Raw genomic sequence first — 23,161 nt, forward strand, 5'->3', positions numbered from 1 at the left:
AAAAAGCTGGGCAGGCAGTGCTGTTTGTGGATGTTGGTGGAATTTTCTAGTTGAAGTACTGGACAGTGTAGCCTGTGGATATAGGCTGCATTATCTGTCTTTGAATTCTCTCTTAAGTGTAGCTGCAGGTCTGCATGGCTTGACAACTTTAGAGATTATTTGTATTGCTCCGGGGTCCACGCACATGGGCGGGACTATTCACTAGATTATGACTATAACAGAGATACCCCTACTACAGAACTGGAGTTACAGAAAAGAAACTACTCCTTATATATATATCACTGAAAAAAATCAAACGTTACAGAGACATTATAGTTTGGTTCACGTTTTACCAGCACAAAACCATAGAAATTCATCAGTTATAATTCTACTTATACTTATCTGAAGAAACTATAACTCGTGGCCTAAAGTTACTTAACAGTACGAGTTATAGTTTCTTCTTCTTAAGTATAACTATAACGGCTACATTTTTATGGTTTTGTGTGGGTAAAACGTGAACCTAATTATAACGTCCCTGTAACCTTTGTTTTTTCCAGTGAATTTCTATGTTTTTTTTTAATGTAAAGTAAGATATAATTTCTACACATTAATACAACCTCTGCTACGCATGACCTTCAGCCGTGGGTCGGGAGGGATGGCCGCAGGGATTGGCTTTGGATTTGCGGGTACCAGCGACTCCGCGGATTATCCGTGTCCTTAGATATTTATATATTTCTTTCTTTAATAACTACTGAAAAGATTTACCCCAAATCACAAAAAGCACAATCTGTGGACCAAGATCTAGCTTTCTGCCAAATTTGGTGTAATTCTGTTCAGCAGTTCCGGCTATAGCCGTGTTTGAAACTTGCAAAATCCCCATAGACCTTGCATGGGAAAAAATCGTTTTGGGACCCTCTTTTATTCTCGGCCCCCGCCTGACTTTTTACCCTGAGTCGTTCCACACAGCAGCTAAAGTGAGTGTCACACTAGTTTGGAAAAGATAGTGAAGATTCGTCGAACGGTGCCAAAAGTTATTGGCAAAACCAAAGATGCTTCATTTATGGAAAAAGTTGGCCCTAAGTATAACTGGCTAACAGCTTCAATCCTACTTTTATGTCTGGCCTATCCTGGTATTTGCTTCTCAAAATCTGGTCACCCTGAATAGAAGGCATAGTTTGAAGTACAATGACCTGTACTTTTATGAAGACATGTTTAAAGACACTGAATGGTATATGGCTCCTTGCGGAAACCCCTGTGCTTGCTGACTGCAGCTTCACATTTGTACTCCTGTCTCTTAATCCTCATGGATTTACCTTGACCTCCACACTGGCCTCAACTTTCCAATGATAGTCATAGGGTCCTCCGCTCTGGCTGGCACTAGAATGTTCGACACAGGAGGGAGATACATAAACACATACTTTCACTTAAAACTAAAGTAAACCTTGTTAAGCACACTTGGAATAAGCAAACACTTTATTGTTACCTTAAACCCCATTCATACCAAGAACAATGGGAACCATTCTGGATCCAATGCACTCACTTCACAACTGCCAGTTACCTCCTCCAAACATGTACACTGTGAACCTCATAATAGTTTCACATAAGTATCATTGGCTTCCACTGCCTGAGTGGGTCCTATACTGCGCCTTTCCTGGGCAGTTCACAACCATCACACAGATGCTTAGTGGGTAGCTGCCAAGTAGGTTGGGGCTTTGTGTAGTCTTCTTGACATTTAGGTAGTCGGTTTCCCATACAATCTCTCTTCTCCCCTTGGCTGATGTCTTGGTCTGGATAGTCTACGATGCTTCTCATGATATGTCTCTTATGTGTGCACATGGAACAGTTCCTCATGCAAAACAAAACCTGACCAGCTCAACTTTAGTTTTTCTTTATCAGTAAAGTTTTTTTCTTCCAGGCCTAGCCCATGTCGCCTCACAACTCTTATCGTCTGAGATCTACGTAATCATGGGAGCTCCAACACATTTTGCACCTACACATTCTGGGTTTGTGACTGGCTCTTCGTCTTACCATGTGGCACATAACCGTGCTGCTTCATCCCAGAATTTGAACAATTACTTATGGTTATAACAATAAGGCTATCTGTGAAACTGAAAATCTATTCCAGGCAATGTTGCTTTCTTACTTCAGAAGAATATCTTCAGGCTTTCAGATGCTGTCTTGAGAATTATGAAGTCTGGATCAGGCCTAAGCAAGCAAAGGAACATCTTTTCAACCTCTGTCATTGTGTGCAAGGCCTGTCCTATTGCACAGCAAACAGTCCATATTGAAGGGTGCCTAGCAGTGTGGTACCCAAGAATTTTTATAAAGAAGCAGTTCACTTCATGATGAATTGGTGAACTAATGACTTTCTTATTCCATGCCTAATGTTTTGCTACTAAAAAAGCAAAGAACACTCTTCTTAGCAAGAAGCCGGTGCTAAAAGACAGTATTGAAAATGTTTCTTGACATACACCTTCGAAAGAGTGTGTAATACATTCTGTACCCCAGATCCCAACAGTAGGCTGGAAGTCGAGAACGTGCATAGACCGGCCATGTGGATCTCTGCCCTCAGCTAGGCCACATAGATTTATTGTACAGACATCATTTATTTCTCTCAAGCCTTAATAAATTACTGAGTAAAGTGGATAAAGTTCAGATGGGAGTGTTTCCTGTGTCACAATCCAGCCCCCTTTAACTGTGATTCTGGCTTCTAATGTCTTAGAATTTGAGCTTCTCGGTTTCCCTTTCCTGTGCATTGGAATACTAAAAGTAGTTATGAGACTGTCTACATTTGCGGTCTTTATCCTAGGGCCCTGAAGTCTGCATCCATGTCAGATTTTGAAGGTAATGGTAGACTTCCGTTTTCATTCAGTGAAAGTAAATTTACCTTTTGTGGATATCTCGAAAATCTGGAATGGATCTGGATATTGTTGGGCCGATCTTGGAGTCTCTGGTCAACAAGGACATGCTTTACATAAAATGGGTAAATTGTGTCCCTTGGCTTATCTCGAGGGCCGCCATCCATGGCATATATTATTAAGTGGCTCTCATTCACCTTCACTTTGACTAATAGACAAAAGTCGTATCAGAAAAGTTCACAGTTTCTTTTGGTGGTCAATGAAACTCCTTCTTCAAATGCCAGTTTGTGGTTGGGTCTGTCTTTTGAAAACCAGCATTAATGTTTCTAGCTTTTAACATGAAAAAACATTCATTGTTGTTTTTATGTATCTGAAAACAGTTAGATCAGTTCTTGTTCTGCCTGTTGACAAATCATTTTTTTTCATAGAGAAGGTGGTTGTTGTTGCTGGGTTTGTATTAGCGTTTATTTGGTCTGGAGTTTTCCTTTGCCATCACTACCAGGGTTGTTCTCTTTGACCACGGCTAAATGGAAGAACATTTTTGCATATGACCTAGAGCAGAGTAAGGTATTCTGGACACCTTTGCTTGCCTATGGTGCGGGTTGTTTCCGAACAGGTAATCTCTGCAGCGAGTATTGTGCACCAGATACTCCAATTAGCTGATCATCCAACTTCTCTCCGTGTATACCAGGTCTCTCTTGTTAACAAAAAAGGTATAAATTTGGTGCTTGTCAGCATCAGAGCATGTTCTAAAATTTGACAGACTGACAGATGTTTTTTACTGTGGGTAAGCCCACAATAGAAAATCAAATGAAGAGTTATTTTTCAGTACCTGTGTATGAAATGCACTGCTTTCTAGTGTGTGATTCTAAACTGGATCATAGGGTGACAAAGGGAGAGTTCTTTTAATTACACGAGTAGTTTCCGATCAAGTGATTGACTTACATTTTTATTTGCTTTCATTGGGACTTGTATTCTAAAGGTATAATACCTATGGCTGTTTTGGGGAATAATTAGTGGGAAATGCAATGGTTGCCTAGTTTCATAAATTAATCCACACAAGGTGAGATATTGTCCTACTGGTTAAGTGATGAAAATGAGATGCATTCTTTTTTTTGTTTAACTTGATCTGTGCAGAAAGTGCAATGCTCACTGTTTTACCTTTGCAGCTACAATCTGAAGGACATCCCACCAGGTATGGGTAACGAATCCCGACTTGAGCGCAACAAAGGAGAGAGTCGTTCGGAGAGCATTCTCATGGACTCCGCCACCACACTGAATAATAATGATGGTAAACATTTGCAATTTATTTACTCCTGTGTGCAGCATTGAATGTTTGTGGCTGGAATGAGAGAGACATTTGGCTGCTGAAAAGAGACGGGTGCTTTGACTTTCTTATAAGCTGACCAAACTCATCTCTTACCATTGTTTAAATCCCTTACACCAACAGAGAATGAAGAGACAGAAGGCAGTGACGTCCCTGCTGATTATATCCTGGGAGATGTAGAAGGGGACGAGGATGAATTGTACTTGATGGACCACGAGAATCCTCACAGTAAGCTAGGTCTCTTATGTATCTACGAAGATGTCTTTCGAAAATGCGCTTGATGAACACAGTTCTTACGATCGTCTGACTCATGGGGCATTTAGTATGAGTGAGTTCATAGTAAATGTTCTTCTCTCAGCCCAAAGCAGTTATAAGCCTATTTAACCCATAGACCTGATTTCAGGTGCTTGCACATAAAATAGGCTCCTGCAGGGTGAATATTTAAAACTGCAGTTGGCTAAATGGGCACATAATCAGAGCTATCAGGAGAACTTGCCTTGTGTAGCTTCCATTAGAAGGGAAGTGTTCTTTTAAGCACATTCCCCTAAACTAAAGTCTATTCTCCTCACAAGTTAATCTTTATACCTATTTTTTGTATTGTAGTCTAATGTGACAAACGTTTTGCCCTGACCGCACTTCAGAGCAACTTTTTATACATAATAATACATAACAGGGTTTGAACTTAATGAATGAATATACTATGTTCTATTGGGTGGAATTATAACTTTGACCAGTCAGGTTCTTAGGATCATGCTATGATTCTAGGGACGAAAAATAATTGGCAGTGAGCATATTTGTGTGTGGGAAGGTACTTTGTAGTGGGCATGGTAGGAAATGTGTTGTGTAACTCGTGCAGTAAGGCTGTCCTGAACTTGTTACTTTGTTGTTTCATTTAGCACTCTTTGTACCTAACTGCTCAACTGTAGACTTGGTGGCTTAGTTCTGACATCGTCTTTCCCACTTTAATTTCTTGTTCCTAGGCTTATAAAAACATAATTTTTGAGGAGTTTCTTGAAGAGTAGACAATTGGCTCAGATCTCATGGCTGACATGAGTGTTCATAGCTTCTGTCTCAATACTGTGGGTTTAGTTACCACGGTTGAGTTGTTTTCAATTTCTGCAAATGAACTGATTTTCAAGATCAAAGTTTTGTTTATCTTTTGTTGACCAATTCCTGCTTCTACAGTTAATACATGCCTTGTTCCAGGATGCTTTGTACACTGTGCATAAAACTTTGAATTTAACACTTGATTCCTGAAGAATCAAGTGCACTGCTTTCTGCCCACTGGCTGAGGCAAATGTCTAGCATTCTTGCTGGGGCAGGACCATAGTTGCAGGATATTTAGGCATGCCAGGCCTGATGCCCAATTGCAACAGGGACAAGAGGAACACGTTTGGGGTATGGTATTGGGCAGCATGAGTGGGCTTTGGCCAAACTGTGTGCCCAGAACTAAAGTTCACAGTTGACAGCTGTACCCCATGGGCCCTTCCCTCTTGGACCCAGAGGGCTAACTGGTGTGCTGAGGAGGCATTGGCATCAGAGATACTGGGCAACGGGTATGGAATAGTAGAGCTGTTGGTTCTTCAGTTTTTTATGATGTCCAGTTGCTTCTAGAAGGTGATATTTACTTTGGATGTTGTAAAATAAATGGCAGCCTTGTCCTTGAGTTAGCAGAAACTACTTAAATTATATTTTATCATGCTTTCCCAGTCTGAAGATGACACTCCTAGACCATTAGATTGTTTTTATTGACCAATGGTAGAGGTCACAAATTTGGAATGTGGTAAAGTTGCTTCAATTTGGCAAATGTAGTGTTCTAATCCAAAATTAGTTGAGCTGTATTAACAAGGACATTTCTGCAACAGTATGCAGGGGTTCTCACAGTAAATTCAAAGTTGGCAATGCCGGACACATTCACATGCAATGGAATCTGTTTCGAGTGATGACCACATTCTGTATGCTGAGATAAAGTTAAATACCACTTTATACTGTGTAACACATGTACCTGTGTACTAAAAAATTATTCAACATTGCATACTTATTTAGTTGGGAATCTACACTGTTAATGAACAAGTTATTTACCTTTGGTAATGATATATTAGTAAGAAACATTAGTAGTGATAGATTCCTTACCTTAGAATTACCCCCAGGCATCATACTGGATTCGGAAAGTTTTCATCAGCAGTACCCCTGCGCGTCTGTCGTTGGCGTCGGGCCGCTCCGCGTCTGTCGTTGGCGTCGTGGTCGCAGAGATGACGTTGCGGCAGCTACTTAGACGCCGCCCTCGCGCGCTGACTTATGTTCTGTACACGATTTTCCATGCCAGGAACGCAGAGCCATGCAAGATACTGACCACTGGTGCCTTGAAACTAGGGCCCAGAAAGGGATGACCTTAACCCTAGAAATCTGTTCGCAGAACGGGGAGGATGGGTGGGGCAGTAAGGAATCTATCACTACTAATGTTTCTTACAGATATATTGTTACCGAAGGTAAGTAACTTGTTCATCTGAAAGAAACACTTAGTGATAGCCTCCTTACCTTAGAATAGATACCCCAGCAATGCCAACCCCAGTGGTGGGTCTGCGAACCAAGATCACACCAGGAAGTCTCAGAGAACAGAACGGCCAAAGAAGCCGTCTCTCCGGACTTGGCAGTCCAGGCAATAATGCTTGGTGAAAGTGTGCAGCGAGGCCCGCGTAGCTGCCTGACAGATGTCATGCAAGGGGACACCACGTTCCAAAGCCGTTGTGGCAGCCGTCGCCCTGGTAGAATGGGCACGCAGCCCCAGCGGAGGCTCCTGTTTAGCCAAAGAGTAACCGGCTTTAATACACAAGACGACCCACCACGAGATAGTTCGCTTGTGTACGACCCAACCTTTCTTGGTGCCAATGTAGCCAACAAAGAGCTGGTCATTCACCCGGAACTGTTGTGTGCGATTGAGGTAAAAGGGGAGTGCACGTTTTGGGTCCAGACGGTGGAGCCTCTCTTCCTCTCTAGAAGGATGCGGAGGCAGAAAGAAGGTGGGCAAAGTGATGGTCTGCCCGATTTGAAAAGCAGTGACAACTTTTGGCAGAAAAGATGGACGTGTTCTGAGCACAACCTTGTCTGCACGGACAGACCGAAAAGGAGGTTTACAAGAAAGAGCCTGGAGCTCACTCACTCACCTAGCGGAGGTGTGATGGCAACCAGGAAAGCAGTCTTTAGAGTCAAGAGACGTAGAGGACAGTTGTGAAGAGGCTCAAAGGGAACGCACATAAAGTAAGTAAGAACCAGGTTCAAGTCCCACTGTGGCATCACAAAAGGAATAGGAGGGAAAAGGTGAGTAATGCCTTTGAGGAATCTAGTTACGTACAGTGGACTTGAAGAGAGAGGGCTGATCAGGGAGCCTGAGAAAGGCCCAAATAGCAGAAAGGTAGCCCTTGATAGTGCCCAGAGCAGAGCCCTGCTGGGTCAAAGAAAGAAGGAACAAAAGAACTTCTGAAAGAGGGGCAGAAAGGGGATCCACAGCCTTAGCTGTGCACCATGCCACAAATTTGTCCCATCTGCAGGCGTATGCCAACTTAGTGGAGGGCTGCCTGGCCGCCACAATAACATCACAAACTTCAGTAGACAAGTCAAAAGGAATCAACAGCCGCCGCTCAATCTCCACGCAAGGAGGTGGAGACTGGACAGGTTCGGGTGGAGGACCGCTGCGACAGAAGATCCTTCAGAAGAGGCAGCCGGATCTGGGGACAGAGGGTCATACTGAGTAGCTCGGGATACCATACTCGCCCAGTCCAGAGCCACAAGAATGACTTGGGCCCGGTCGTGCCTGATCTTCTTCAGCACTCTGGGCAGAAGTGGTATAGGCGGAAAGGCATACACCAGACCGCAACTCCACTCGCGACGAAAAGCGTCGCCAAGCGAGTGCTGCCATGGAAATTCCAACGCGCAGAACTGCTGACATTGCACATTGTCTTCAGTGGCGAATAGATCTAACCAAGGCTCTCCCCACTACTGAAAGAGACTTTGCGCCACGTCCGAGCGAAGACGCCATTCATGATCCATCATGCACCTGCGGCTGAGTTTGTCCGCCCTGGCGTTCAGTGAACCTGCCAGGTGTTGACCCACCAGGGAAATGCCCTGATGTTCCAGCCATGTCCGGAAGCGCAGAGCCTCCTGACATAGGGTCCACGACCCCACCCTGTTTGTTGCAGTACAACATGGCGGTGGTGTTGTCTGTGAACACCTGCACTACTCTCCCTTTGACAGAGGGAAGTAATGCCTTCAGTGCAAGCCGGATCGCCTGAAGCTCCAGAAGGTTGATATGGAGCCGGGACTCCGCCGGAGACCAGAGGCTTCTGATCTCTGCCTCTCCCATTTGACCGCCCTATCCCAGGAGGGATGCATACGTCACCACTGTGTGCTTTGGTTGGGGAAGGGAGAGGCATCTGCCATTGACCCTATGCCGGTTTGTGAGCCACCACTACAACTGTCTTGCAGTGCCCTCTGAGATCTGGACGGACTCGGACAGGTTCCCCTGATGCTGCGCCCACTGGAACTTCAGGTCCCACTCCAGAGCCTGCATATGCCATCTGGCATGATCGACCAGCAGGATGCAGTAGGCCATGAGGCCCAGCAGCCTCAAGGTCAGCCTGACCGAAACCCAGGATAGAGGCTGGAAGATCGGAATCAGAGCCTGAATATCCTGGACTCGTCGTTCGGGAGGATAGACCCGAAAGAGCGTCGTATCCAGAACCGCTCCGATGAAGAGGAGCTTCTGAGAGGGAATCAGGTGTGACTTCGGCACATTGTTGGAGAACCCCAGCAAATGCAGGAGGTCAGCCGTAGTCCGGAGGTGGGAGACCACTGCCTGGGGCCATACCGCCTTCAACAGCCAGTCGTCGAGATAGGGGAAGACTGGAACCCCTGATCGGCGCAGATGAGCTGCGACCACCGCCATCACTTTTGTGAACACCTGAGGGGCGTTGGTAAGGTCAAAGGGGAGCACGGTAAACTGAAAGTGCTTGTGGCCTACCGTAAACTGCAGGTAACGCCGGTGGGCCGGCAGGACGGGAATATGAAAATGTGCATCCTGTAGATCGAATGCTACCATCCAGCCTCCAGCCTCCAGGGTCGAGGGCAGACAAGACCTGAGCCAGAGTTAACATCTTGAACTTCTCCTTTCGTAGGAAGCGATTGACGTTCTGGAGGTCTAAGATAGGACGCAGGCTCTTGTCTTTCTTGGGCACCAGAAAGTAGTGGGAATAACAACCACGACTTACTTCTGGTGCAGGAACGTGCTCGATGGCCCCCTTGGCCAAGAGGGCCATAACTTCCTGTTGAAGAAGTGCCAAGTGATCCCCCGACATGCAGTGGTACACGGGGTGGCATGGCTGGAGGGGTAGTCTCGAAGGGGAGGGAGTAGCCCCTTCGGACTATTTGTAAAACCCACCTGTCCGTAGTGATGGTGCGCCAGTGGGGGAGGTGGTGGCGAATCCTGCCGCCCACTGACGATGATTGGCCTGAAAAACCGGACTAGGAAGGTTTGGAGGCAGTGGTGGCCAGGGTGGAGGTGGACTGACCCGCCCGCTGGCCCCCTGACCCACCTCTGCGGGTCCCACGTCCGCGGCTGCGCTGAGACAGTTGCTGCTGCGGCCTGTGGCTCTGAAGCGAACGTGTTGGGGCGCCCCTTCCGTGGCCACGAAAGGAGCGAAAAGCAGAAGGCGGAGGAGGGCGAGTGGCCGAAAGGCCCAAGGACTTGGCCGTAGCCTGCGAGTCCTTAAAATACTCCAACGCACTATCTGCCTTGTTGCCAAAAAGGCAAATGCCATCAAAGGGCATGTCCATCAGGGTGTTCTGGACATCCCACAGGAATCCAGTAGTCCTCAGCCTGGCGTGGCGGCGGAGCACCACTGTTGTGGAAATTGCCCTGCCCAGCGAGTCAGCGGTGTCAAGGCCACATCGTATTGTGAACTTTGCCGCATCTCTCCCTTCAGCAGTAGCTTTGGAGAGCACTGTCCGGGCCTCCTCCGGACACTGAGGCAGCACCTGCACCACCGTATCCCACACAGAGTGGGAATAATGGCCCAAGAGGCATGTGGTGTTCACAGACCGCAGCCCTGAACTGGCGGAAGAGAAAATATTCATCCCAAATTGTTCCGGTCTCTTGGATTCCCTATCCAGAGGTGCGGTAGGGAAGGCGCTTTGGGACTTTGAGGCTTGGACAACCAAGCTCTCAGGGGTGGGGTGTTGGGAGAGAAAGAGGGGGTCGCCCAGGGCTGGTCTATGGCGTCGGGCCATGTTCCTATCCACAGGAGCCCCTGTGTTGGGCCTGGACCAGGTGCCTAAAAGAACGTCGGAAAGTGCATAATTAAAGGGCAGCAGTGGCTCCGCAGAGGTAGCCGCCGGCTGAAGCACTTCTGTCAGGAGGTTAGTCCTGACGGCCACTGTAGGGAATTCGAGGTGGAGAGCCTCGGCCACCCTACGCAACACCACTGCATAACTCGCACCCTCCTCTGTAGCCACGGTAGGAGGAGTTAGCATGCCAGGGTCAGGAGAGGTGTCAAGACCGCTGGCATCCCCCAAATCCTCAACCCAGTCTGGGTCAAACTAACACTGAGCTGTGAGAGGGTCCTCAGACCCCTCCCAGTCCTTCCCTTCCTCCGAAGGCTGTGGAACAGGCCGCAAATATAGAGGCTGATGGACATAGGGGTAGAAAGGCCACATCTGTGTCTGAATCGGAGTCGAGCAACGCCGTTCCGGCGCTGTGTCCACTTCAGGGCTGAAACTGGGGACAACGTCGTCCGGCGGCACGGGCGACGTCGGTGGTGGGTTCGGTGGAGGTGTCACAAGGTCAACCGGCGTCGACTGGGATCCAGGCTTGGGGGCCCTGTGGTGCCGGGGCCAAAGCAGACAGCAATACCGGAGCCGCCGACATAACAGGGTGAGGACCCCCAGTCGGTCCCGAAGGTGCGCCTGCGGGGCCTGATGGCCCAAAGAGGCGGGCCATGGCTGCCAGAAAGTCCTGCAGCTGGGACAGAGTCGCCGATGGACCCGGGAAGGGCAGGTAGGCAGACGGCGACACCGTAGGCTCTGCCGGAGCTGCAGAGGAGGCACCCCCCACATCTGCGGCGGGCGAGGGGAAGTCAGTGAGCGATGACGTTTCTTCGACTTCTTGTGATGCTTCACCTTACCTGACCCAGAGTGCGAAGACTTCGATCCCGAAGAACAATGGTGATGGCTCCGCGACTGGTCCCTCGACCTCCCACGGGACCGGGACCTTGTGTGACGTGGAGCTGACTTCCGGACTTCATGCAACTTTTGGGACCGCTCCCGCAAAGTCTTCGGCGCCATGGCCCGGCAGTCGGGGCAGGACTTGGGGTCGTGGTCACGCCCCAGGCAGAAGAGACACACGTGGTGCGGGTCCGTCACCGACATCATTCGATGACAATCCCCGCAACACTTGAAAGCAGGCATCCCTACGGCACCAGGTGTTGATCGACTCGAAAAGAAGAGACAAAAAGGCCTTGAAAAACTCAGTCAAAAAGTGCCTGGATGTACATCTCTCTCCGGATCTGCACTTGCTGGCGCGGAAAAAGAAAGAACTGACGTCAGCACGTGAGGGCGGCATCTAAGTAGCTGCCGTGACGTCATCTCGGCGACCACGACGGCACCGGACGCGGAGCCGCACGACGCCACCTTCCAACGCGCAGGGGTACTACTGATGAAAACTTTCCGGATCCAGTCTGACGCCTGGGCGTAATTCTAAGGTAAGGAATCTATCACTTTGTGTTTCTTTCAGATATGAATTAATACAAGAACGACTTAGGAAAGTGTATTGTGATCTTGAGAACATGCTTGATTGTAATTAACCTTAGAATATCTTTACCCATATGCAGGATCCCAAAACACATTTCACTAGATGAAATTTTCCTTTTTGACCATGATCTTGAAAAGAAAACACACCTATAAAAGGCAGCATTTTCAATCTCTTTATGTCTTGCTTCTAGCTGTGTGGTGTTAATATCTGTCGCCCAAAATAACGGACACCACACATGTAACTCAATAGCAGAAAAGGCCACTTTATTGGACGAGGTAACTCATATTACTTCAGGCAACTTAATTTTCTAGAACAATTTTGCAATTTGGGCCAAAACCATTTTATTATCACTATGCCTAACAAACTGTACATTTTCCAAGCAAAACCAATGTTTACTTTTGCATTTCCATATTTTGTTTTCAATCCTTTTTCTTCCCTTTTCTTTAACAACTTACCAATAACGAGGGTTGGGTAAAATCCGCTCCAAATTTACCCTCCCCCATCTTGCCTACACAACTATACGTGCCTGAGCAAGTACCTGTCCAACTGTGGCGAGACACACCTCCCCCAAACCCAACCTGCATGGTCCCCTCATGTATGTGTATATATATGTATATATATATATATATATATATATATATATATATATATATATATATATATATATATATATATATATATATTCACTGAAAAAACCATAGGTTTCACACAAGTTATAGTTAGCTGGACATTTTACTGATAAAAAACCAATGAAATTCCCCCGTTATAGTTACTGTAGGCAACTATAACTCACGCGACCGCAATCCTCTGCTGATGCTAATACTGTATTTAGACACTTATTTGCCCATATCTTCTTCCATTAAATTTTAGCTATACATATATTACAAATATTTTTTTTTCATAAAGACACATATGTCATCAGCAGAGGATTACGGTCGCGTGAGTTATAGTTGCCTACAGTAACTATAACGGGGGAATTTCATTGGTTTTTTATCAGTAAAATGTCCAGCTAACTATAACTTGTGTGAAACCTATGGTTTTTTCAGTGAATTAGCAAGGTTTTTTAAATGCTATTTCCTAACTATAACGTGTGTGAAACCTATGGTTTTTTCAGTGAATTTGTACGGTTTTTTAAATGCTAAGTTACTTTACGCCATTTGTGGCGTGCGCGCCCACTTAACGCAGTTCGTTCCGTGCACGGTTTTTATCAACTTTAATAAGCCCTGTACATTTGGTGGCCTTCGGCCACCAAAAGCACAGGGGGTGAGGTCAATGTGGATAGTGTTTTTTTTATTTCGATTTTATAATTTCATGTTGCCAAAATTACGTTTTTTTTCTCTATTAATAAGCCCTGCACATTTGGTGGCCTGCGGCCACCAAAAGCACAGGGGGTGGGGTAAGTGTGGATAGTGTTTTTTTTATTTTTATTTTTTTACCGTAAGCGTACGGTAAGCTTACGGTAAGCGTACGGTAAGCGTACGGTAAGCGTACCCCGCGAAATTGCCGAAAAAAAAATAAAACCGTTTTTGCTCTTGGGGGATGTTTGGGGACTCCCTCAACATGACTATGTGGGAGGGAGTTGTCAAAACAGCCCCGTAACATGTTTTTGGCCATCATGTTTGATAAACAACACTCAGTGCGAGAGACAAAATGGTGGACGCCGCTTCCTGGTTTCGGCCGATTCGAATGTTTACTAAGATCTAAGAGCCAATCAGAATCGCGCTCGCGCACGCCACCGTAAGCTTACGGTAAGCGTACGGTAAGCGTACGGTAAGCGTACCGTAAGCGGGCTCAGATATATATATTGATTTAAAGGCTATTTTCTCAGAATCTACTGAACAGATTTACACCAAACCTACAAAAGGCACTTCCTTGACCTAGGGACTACCTCTCTGCCAAATTTCTAGTAATTCTGTTCAGCCGTTCGGGCTGTAGCTCGTTCTAAAGGTCCTATGGAAAAATGCATGGGAAAAACGCGTTTTGGGACCCCCCTTTTATCTCAGCCCCCGCTTGACGAATCCCCCCGAGACTTTCAGGGCAGGAGCGGAGCGTAGCGCCCCACCTATTTTGAGAAATTCGCGAGGATTCGTCGACCGGCGCCAAAGTTATTCAAAATAGAATGTTGAGGTTTTCCTATGGAAACGTGGTCCTAACTATAACTACCTACTGGCGACCGCCAGTAGGTAATATATATATATATATATATATATATATATATATATATATATATTCACTTAAAAAACCATAGGTTTCACACAGGTTATAGTTAGGTGGACATTTCACTCGTAAAAAACCAATGAAATTCCCCCGTTATAGTTAGTGCAGGCAACTATAACTCACGCGACCGCAATCCTCTGCTGATGACGTCAGATATTACATCACTGTATTTAGACACTTATTTACCCATGTCTTCTTCCATTAATCTTTAGCTATACATATATTACAAATATTTATTTTTCAGAAAGACACATATGTCATCAGTGATGTAATATCTGACGTCATCAGCAGAGGATTGCGGTCGCGTGAGTTATAGTTGCCTGCACTAACTATAACGGGGGAATTTCATTGTTTTTTTACGAGTGAAATGTCCACCTAACTATAACCTGTGTGAAACCTATGGTTTTTTAAGTGAATTTGCAAGGTTTTTTAAATGCTAATTCCTAACTATAACGTGTGTGAAACCTATGGTTGTTTAAATGAATTTGTACGTTTTTTTAAATGCTAAGTTATGTTTTGTTTTTTTTTTTCTTCTTTCAGGTTTTACACCGTCCCCCAAGGGAAAAAAAAGCAAATTATTTTTTTTTTTAAATCGCGAGGTGCGCGCACTGCGAACCGTGCGCGCTCTGTGGCCACTGTGGGGATATTTTAAAAATAAAAGTCCTAGCTTTTTTTTTTTTTATTAAAAAAGTTTGCAGACTAAACTACGGCAATTTTCTGCTGGTGGCTCAGATTTTAAAGTACGATCTCAAACATTGAATTTTTTATTTTTATTTGCCGCTCCAAGATTGGGGTCTACCATCTTTGAATGGAAAATAAAAAAATGAAATGGTTGCTGCGTCATGCTGGATGCGCATGCGTGGTGGTGCAAGAGTGTGGTGATGCTTCACAGCATTGCCAAAAAGCATATCTTCTGCATCAAAGGATCTTCATTTATAGTCATAAACACTAGAATAATTCCGCACTGCCTGCTTCGGACCCCAGAGCACTTCTCATAGATGTATTGTGCTTTTAAAATGTATGCAGGTTGGCAATGTCATCTGTCTTCATGATGAGCCACGCCCCATCAGGCCTGTCGAAGACTCAATTCCTTTTTCCTGAGAGAATATGATGAACCTGAAATATGTTTCAAGCCTTCTTTGCACCATCTAATGTACACAAACATGAAAATGTATGAAGAGAAGGAAAAGAAAATGCAGCCTGATAGGCTTTCTTTGTAAGATGAGTAGTGTGTCTTCTGATATAGACTTCTAGCAGCGGATTCCTTACCTTAGAATTATCCCCAGGCATCGGACTGGATCTGAAAGTTTGGCAGCGTTGTTCGACTCTGCGTCGTCTGTGCCGGAAGTCACGTGCGTGGTGTCGATATAAAAGCACTACCCCATTGTGCTAATCTCAATTCTTTTCTTACCAATCCACCCAAGCCACCCACATAGAACAGGCTGACAAAAGATCATCGCTCCTTGCTCGGTCAGGAAGTGTTGGCTTTCTTGGCCAAGGAAGCCATCGAGAGGCTGCCAGCATCCAAAATAGGTTGCAGTTGTTATTCCCTCTATTTTCTGCTGGCCAAGGATGGAAACCTTCATCCTATCCTAGATCTGTGCCTTCTCAACTTCTTCCTGAAAAAAGAGAAGTTCAGAATGCTCACATTACCTCAAGTCCTGTCTGCCCTGGACTGGATCGTAGCATTGGACTTGCAGGATGCATACTTCCACATCCCCATCCTGCCTGCCCACTTGCGTTACTTGTTGTTCACGGTGGGCCAACAGTATTTTCAGTTTGTCATGCTCCCCTTTGGCCTCACCAGCACTCCTCGGGTGTTTAACAAGGTGATGGCATTGGATGAAGCATATCTGCGGAGGTCAGGGTTTCCAGTCTTCCCCGACCTCAACACATGTCTTTTGAAAGAGGGCTCGTCACAGGCAGTCGTGTCCCACCTCCAGACTACGGCAGACCTCCTGCTTTCGCTGGGGTTCACTATCAATGTGCCAAAGTCACACCTGACTCCCTCTCAGACACTCCCTTTCATCATGGCCGTTCTTGAATTTATTCTATTTTGGGCCTATTCTGCAGAGCGGCAAATCCAGGATATTTAGGCTAGGATTCTAATGTTTCAGCCTCTATCCTCGATTTTGGTAAATCTGACTCTTAGGCTGTTGGCCCTCATGGCCTCCTGCATCCTTTGTGTGACACATGCCCCATTGGCATATGGGGGCTCTGGATTGGGACGGCATCAGGGGAATCTCTCTGACATGGTTAAGATTTCGGAGGGAACTGCAAAAGACCTGCCGTGATGGATGACCATCGCAACTAAGTCGGCGCTACACCCCTCTCCCTTCTTCAGCCAGAGTAGACTGTGGTGTCAGATGCCTCACTCCTGGGCTGTGGCAAGTACCTGGGAGAAATGGATATCAGGGGACTGTGGAGTATACGGGCTGCACATAAACCTGCTGATGCCCCAGGCAATACGGTTGTCATTGAAAGCCTTTCTTCCATCAGTAAGGGGAAGGCTGGTGCAGATATTTACAGACCTCACCGCCATGTGGTACTGCAACTAACAGGGCGGGGCGGTTGTGGACCCCTTGTCAATAGGCCCTGCGTCTCTGAACATGGTTGGAATGTCAGAGCATTTCCCTGGTAGTTCAACACCTGGCGGGCTTACTGAAGGCCGGGTGGATTACGAATGGCGTCTCCATGTGGAGGTGGCGCAAGAGTGGGGATGACCTCGGTTAGATAAGCTCGCCACTGCTGAGAACACACTATGTCAGCAGTTTTGCACGCTGGAGTTTCCAACTCAGTTATCACAAGGAGATACTTCCTCGAGTGGAGCTCCGGCCTCCTGTACGCCTTTCTGCTAATACCACTCCTGCCCTGAATTTTCAAGAAGATCGGGAGCGACTGTGCCTAATCCAGAGCTACAAGAATGACTTGGGCCCTGAGAGTCTGGTTTCCTAAACTATTAAGCATGGGCTTCAGTCCTGTGGTTAGGCTGCCTTTTTGAGAAGATCTTCTGTCGCAGCCACGGGGGAGGGCCCTCCACTCGAACCTGCACACCCTCCACCTTCTTGTGTGGAGATTGAGAAACTACAGTTGACAGCTTTCGACTTTGTCTTGAAGTCTGCAATGTTATTCTGGCAGCCAGATGTCCCTCACTCAGATTTGTCTACGCCTGCAGCTGGGACACATTTGTGGCATGGTTTCTATCCAGTAACATCAACCCTCTCTTTGCACCCCTTTCCCAAGTTTGACTATTTGTTCTATCTTTAGCCCAGCAGTGCTCTGCTCTGGGCAATGTTAGGGGCTAACATGTGTTTCCTCCCAGAATATTCATCATGCCCCAATGGGACTTAAATCTGGTCCTGAATTTTCTCATGTGAGCGCCCTTTGAGCCGCTGCACAATTGCACATTATGCTTGTTACCCCTCAAGATGCCTTTCTTGGTGGCCATTACATCGGCTAGGAGGGTCATAGAAATGCAAGCACTCTGTGCAGACAGGCTAGTTCTCGGTACTCGTTCCTCTGTCTGGAACGAAAAAGAGCGCTGTCGTTCTACATTGATCAATCTCAAGAGTGCTGGGTGGATGATCAGCTCTTCATAGTCGCTATGTTAAAGCAAAGAACGTGAAGACAGTGCAGAAACAGACCATCTCACTATGGATAGTGCTCCTCATAAAGATTTGATACACACTGGCCAAAAAGCAACCCCCTGAGGGTTTCCATGCCCTCTCCACCAGAGCTAAAGCTGCGACTACTGCAGTAGCTTGCAGTGTCTCTGTCCTGGATGTCTGTCTGGCAGCGACATGGGCGTCTGGAGAGTGAGGTCCGTTGTGACTGGCATTTTGGCCATTCGGTCCTAGTTTAATCAGTTTCACAGACCATCCTTCGGGGAGGTATTGCTTGGGTTTATATTCTAAGGTAAGGAGTCTGTGGCTAAAAATCTGACCAAGTTACTTACCTTTGGTAAAACCTTATCTGCTAGAGACTCTATCTAGCTCCAGATTCCTTACCAACACTCCCACCCTCCCTGACCTGAGAAATGATTACAGTACGAGGGTCACCCTTTCAAAGACCTTAAAAAGTCACACCAGTTGTCAATATTTCTTGTGGCTCCATGCATCTGGTGTGGAAAGTCCAGAAAAGAAACTGATGTCAGCACACTGGGGTGGCGCCGACACACGTCACTTCTGGCATGAACGACGCAGAGCTGAACGATGCCCACCAACCGGCACGCAGGGTTATTGCTCGAAACTTTCCAGATACAGTCTGTCACCTGGGGAATATTCTAAAGTAAGGAATCTGCAGCTAGGGAGTCTTGGTACGGTACCGAGACTACCTAGCTGCAGTCGGTAGTCTAGGTAAGTAACTTGTTCTATAAGGGAACTGGAGGTTCCTCTTCCCATAGTGGACTCTTCTGACAGTTGCCTCGAAGAATGAGTTCTTACATTTGAAATAAAAACAGGTTTTTTTCAGCTTTACTCGATGTGAACTCATTTCTGTCAAGTGAAACCCTCTTTTGTTGATTCCTTCTAGAATTTCTCAACAAGCATATCTTCTCCCTTGGAGAAATGCCCAACATTTGTGAGAAAAATATCTGTGCCTGACCCCACAAGGTCTGTGTGTTGTGTTTACCAAGCATTCGCTTTGTAAAGTACTGCGACATCTGTAAAACGTTTTCCAAAAAAAGCTTAAGGGATTCATATGGTATTAGGCTGAGGGGGGCTCATGCAAGTCATGAAGAATCATCTTCTCATGCCCCCTCCAAAAAGCAGCCTACTTCTGACATTGCCTCCTTTTTTCTAGATCTCCATTTGCTGGAGTCTGTCTTTGAAATTTCGATGTCCTCCTCTTTAAAACCCCTCCACGTCATTCTGGATCGAAGTCTAAGCTGTCAGCATTGATGTCAAGAGCTTTGGCTCCTACTTGCTTCCTGTTGCATGAAGACTTGATGCCTAATAAACGACGTCTTGAACAAAGATTTTATTTGAAGAGTACTCATCAGTCCAAATCAAAACATATTCACCGCTCAACATCGACAAAGATGCCAATACGGTCATCAACTGCTTCTGTAAAACTATTGACGTCATTGACTCCTCCTACCACTTCAAAAACTAATCACCACTCAGCGTCCATTCATTCACTGTTAAGGAAAAGACATCTTCAAAGTCATATAATCTCTCCATCGATATCAAAGAGGTTACGTTTAACTCCAGCACCTTCAAAATCAGTAGCCAAGACGGACACCTCATCCCCCTCAAATACATCTGGGCCGTCATCCCCATTATGTTCTCTGCAACTAATGTTGCTAGAACAACAAGCTGTAGATGCACCAAGATTCTCCACTTTTTCTTTAACCACAACTCCACTTTCTTGGACCTTATCCAAGACTCCTCCATATGCATTTCAACCACTTGCCAGATAATCGTCCACTATTGTTCAGGCCAAAGATCCATGCCAAAGACCTTTACAACTATCTCCTAGAATGGTGTTGAACCCTACTTCTTTGTCTCCACCAAGTAAAAAGGAATCCTTCACAGGCATCTTCTCGAGGATCACCAGTTTCCTCTCACCAAACTCCTGAAAAAAGAAGGTTCAGATCTCCATCAAGATTACCTTCCTCAGTCTCACACAACACTACTTCCTACACACCAGCATCATCAGCTGGGTCTCCATCTTCCATCCCTCTAGTTGATGACCTTTCTACATTTCACAAAGTGTTAGCCAGGGGTGCTACCAAGTTGAATATTCCTGTATGGGCTCCACAACCAACGGTATCCGTGATTCTGAAAATGTTAAAATCGAGAATGGCTCCAAAGCGCCTTTTGCTGTTAGATCCTGGGCTTCTTGTTATAGCAGAAGATCAAGTTCTTACCCCTGAAAAAGTCAAAACAACAGCATCAAGGTTGCTTACAAAATACAAGGTCCACGACACGATCCTGACTTCTTAAAGTCAAAACCTAAACAGGACTCTGGTATAGTGACTTCTGTAAGGACGAAAGGTGTGCGACTCAGCTGCTGTGCATCTAAAGAAATGCTAACATGACTTGTCTCCTAGGTTGCTATCAACGAAAAACATGTGAAAGTATTGTTCCTTCATAGTGTAAAACCAGAGGCATAACTAGAAATAATTAATCTTCCTTTTCAGTGTCATTTCTGTCTGGTCAACAAACGGAGTAGGAAATGCTGAAAATGAAAAACAAAGCAGAGACCCAGAAGGTAGTCGGCCTTGAGGAAAGAAGAAAGTACTTCAGGCAACCCTCCGCCGCCGCATTTTACATCATATAGGCAAGAATGTTTTGTTGAGTAGAGTGAGGTTAATCTATCTGTCCTAAATGCTGCACCTTTAGATCAACCTACAATCCGATGTGGAGGCAAATAGCCTCATTGATAGGCTGAACAGTCACTGACATGGTGGTGCAGAGCCAATGTGCTAATAGGAGTACTTTTTCAGAAAGAAATTCCATCTCGGCACAGTAATGGATGCCTCTCTAGCGGCAAAACCTGACAGTTCAGGGCAATGGACACAAAGGGAAGCCTTGTAAAATATAAACTATATAGATTCAGGACTATCAATCCAAATCTCAAAGCCTTTATCTCATCTTTAAAAGCAACGTGGACTATACAGATACAAAACACCACCTTCATGCGTTATCTAACCAGACCAGGACGCACCAGATTGGTTGAACTTGCATTGAAACAGATCTCAATCTGCCATTGGGCTTTAGCCAAGAGACTGAACCTAACAGCAGTACACATTCCGGGTAGAACAAACATCTAAGCGGATTTCCTCAGTCAGTAACGAAGAGTCTCACAAGTTCGTTCTTGTTGGACTTGGCCCCTTTTGGCAGGTTCACCCCTGAACTTTTTGCCTTTCCTGTGACCTGGTATTGGTGGTCCAGTGTAAAGTGCGTGCGCGCTGAGTGCATGTGGTGAGATTGGCCTGCCCTCCCATAGGAATGCATGGGGGAAATGTGTGTCCATGGTAATTCCTGGTATGAGAGGAGTGCAGGGTCGAGTTTAGTATGTGCGAACTCGTGAGAATAAATGCTGCGCAGTGGTGTGCGCGGATTTATGGTGACTGGTGGAGAAGTGCCACTTTTAGAAGTTGGCATTTCTGTATGCAGTGTGTCTGCCTGCCTGATGTGGAGTGCATGTCTGGCTTGTGATTGACAGGTGCTGGATGGTGTGGGGCATTCCAGGAGCCAGGGTGAGTCAGCCCAGTGGTGAATAGAGAGATCTGCATGCAGATGGGAGGGAGGAGTTGCGCCTGGGACCTGAATAGGGATGTGCCTTCCCTCCACAATGCTGGTTCCGCCCCCTGTGGTGCGTCTGAGCACCTAGCCCCCACCTGACAAAGGAGAGAGGAGCTGAGCAAAACAAAGTGCTCAAAAGCTCCCCCAAACCAGTTCTAACTGGTATCCCTAAACCCTGTGCTATGACACAAAGGGAGTTGCTAATATAAATATAGGGGCTGTGTCCCCAAAAAGTTGTTCAGTTCAGTGTCCCTGTTCACTTGACTGGAGGGGGGGGGCTTGCTGCTGCTGGAGCCCAGGAGGGACCGCCATGGGAGCTGTCTCACTGCTGGAGGGCCCTGTGTGCTGGCCCCTGGGCCCAGCTCTGCCCCTGAACCCCTCCCTTGGACTTTGCCTGCTCTCTGTTCCTGATGGAGGGGGGGGGGCTAGCTACTGCTGGGGTCCAGGAGGGTCCGCCATGGGGGCTGCCTCCCTGCTGGAGGGCCCTGTGTGCTGGCCCCTGGGCCCAGTTCTGCCCCATACCCTCTTCCTTGGACTTTGGGCTGCTCCAGCGCCCTGTGAGCGCTTCGCTTTATTTTTAAGAGCACCTGGCTCTTCTCTGCTGCAGGGGAGCATGGGCTTCGCAGCGCGGCGCTGCAGCCCTCTAAGGGGGAATCCCCAGCGTAGGGATTCCCCCGTGATGCCGGCCGAAGCGGGTCCCCACCCCGCTTTATACTTTTAATTGGGAGGGAGCCTACCCCTCATTGCCATTTTCGTTGTTATCTCTAATGCGGGTGCCCACTCGCTTATTTGACTTTCAACGCGGGTGCCCACCCCGCTACTATGTCTATTTAAACTAAGAGGGAACCTACCCATCAATTCCGCCGAGAAAAGACCGCCGCCCGCCTGGTTGTGGGCGGGGTCTGACGGATGGAAGCAGCCGGAAGCTGGGCTGCGCGAGAGGAGGACGGGAGCCTACCCTCCCCGGAGGGGGCCCGGGTGAAGAGTAAAGGCGGCCGCGGATGCCAGCAAGGCTCTCAGGAGTGAGAGAGCCCCGCCCGCTGCCGGGTGAAGAGCAGCCAGGTGGATCCAGCACGACGGAGCAGGGAGAGAGGATCCCAGAGTCGTATGGAGAGCCTGGTGAGTAGGGGCTTCTCCGTTGGGTGATCCTCAGATTCCGAGCGCCCCGCCTGGCAGCGGGCCGCTCTAACGAGGCAGGCATGTTTGGTTTAAAGCGCCAGTCCGCTCCAACGAGGAGGTCAGTTTTTCCAGTGGCGCCGCCGTAGCGGGCCACTGCCACATTTTGGGGGCCATTTCTTTCTCCTGAGAGTCCCTGATAAGAGGGGCACGTAGGGGCATATTGGCGATGCCCGCCCTCCGTGGCCACATTTCTTTCCACAGCTGCCCTGTTTTGCTAGAAGGCAGCTGCAACGTCGATGGGGTAACTTCATCCCAGAGAGCCCAGTGGGGCCTCCGAGATCGTAGCACATTGTCGGTGCTCGTGCTCCTACGCCAGCTGCCCCGCTTGACAGAGGGCAGCTGCAACGGTTGGCTCCACTTGTTTATAGGGCCAGTGAGTGCCCAGGGCCCACATGTGGGCCTCACAGCTGCGCAGCATTTAGTGCCAGCTGCAACGTTTAGGCAAGGTTTTCTTGGGGGGCATGTTGTGCGAGACAGGAGTGAGGTTTACTCCTTTTGCCCTAGCGCACTGGCGCGCATTTTGTTCTGCTGCAGGTGCAGCAGCCCTGAC

General features: G+C 47.1%; 1 protein-coding gene across 2 annotated transcripts in view; it reads left to right on the top strand.

Moving 5' to 3' along the window:
- The window catches only part of WDR24 (WD repeat domain 24), a 175,661-nt gene that overhangs the window by 120,043 nt on the left and 32,457 nt on the right, over positions 1–23,161 (top strand). For both annotated transcript variants that reach the window (XM_085628341.1, XM_085628340.1), the window contains exons 6-7: positions 4,007–4,128; positions 4,288–4,392. In XM_085628341.1, the coding sequence (XP_085484467.1) occupies positions 4,007–4,128; positions 4,288–4,392 (227 nt within the window). The remainder of the gene's footprint in view (positions 1–4,006; positions 4,129–4,287; positions 4,393–23,161) is intronic.

This window comes from Triturus cristatus, chromosome 10 (assembly GCF_964204655.1).
Source record: "Triturus cristatus chromosome 10, aTriCri1.1, whole genome shotgun sequence".
NCBI lineage: Eukaryota > Metazoa > Chordata > Amphibia > Caudata > Salamandridae > Triturus > Triturus cristatus.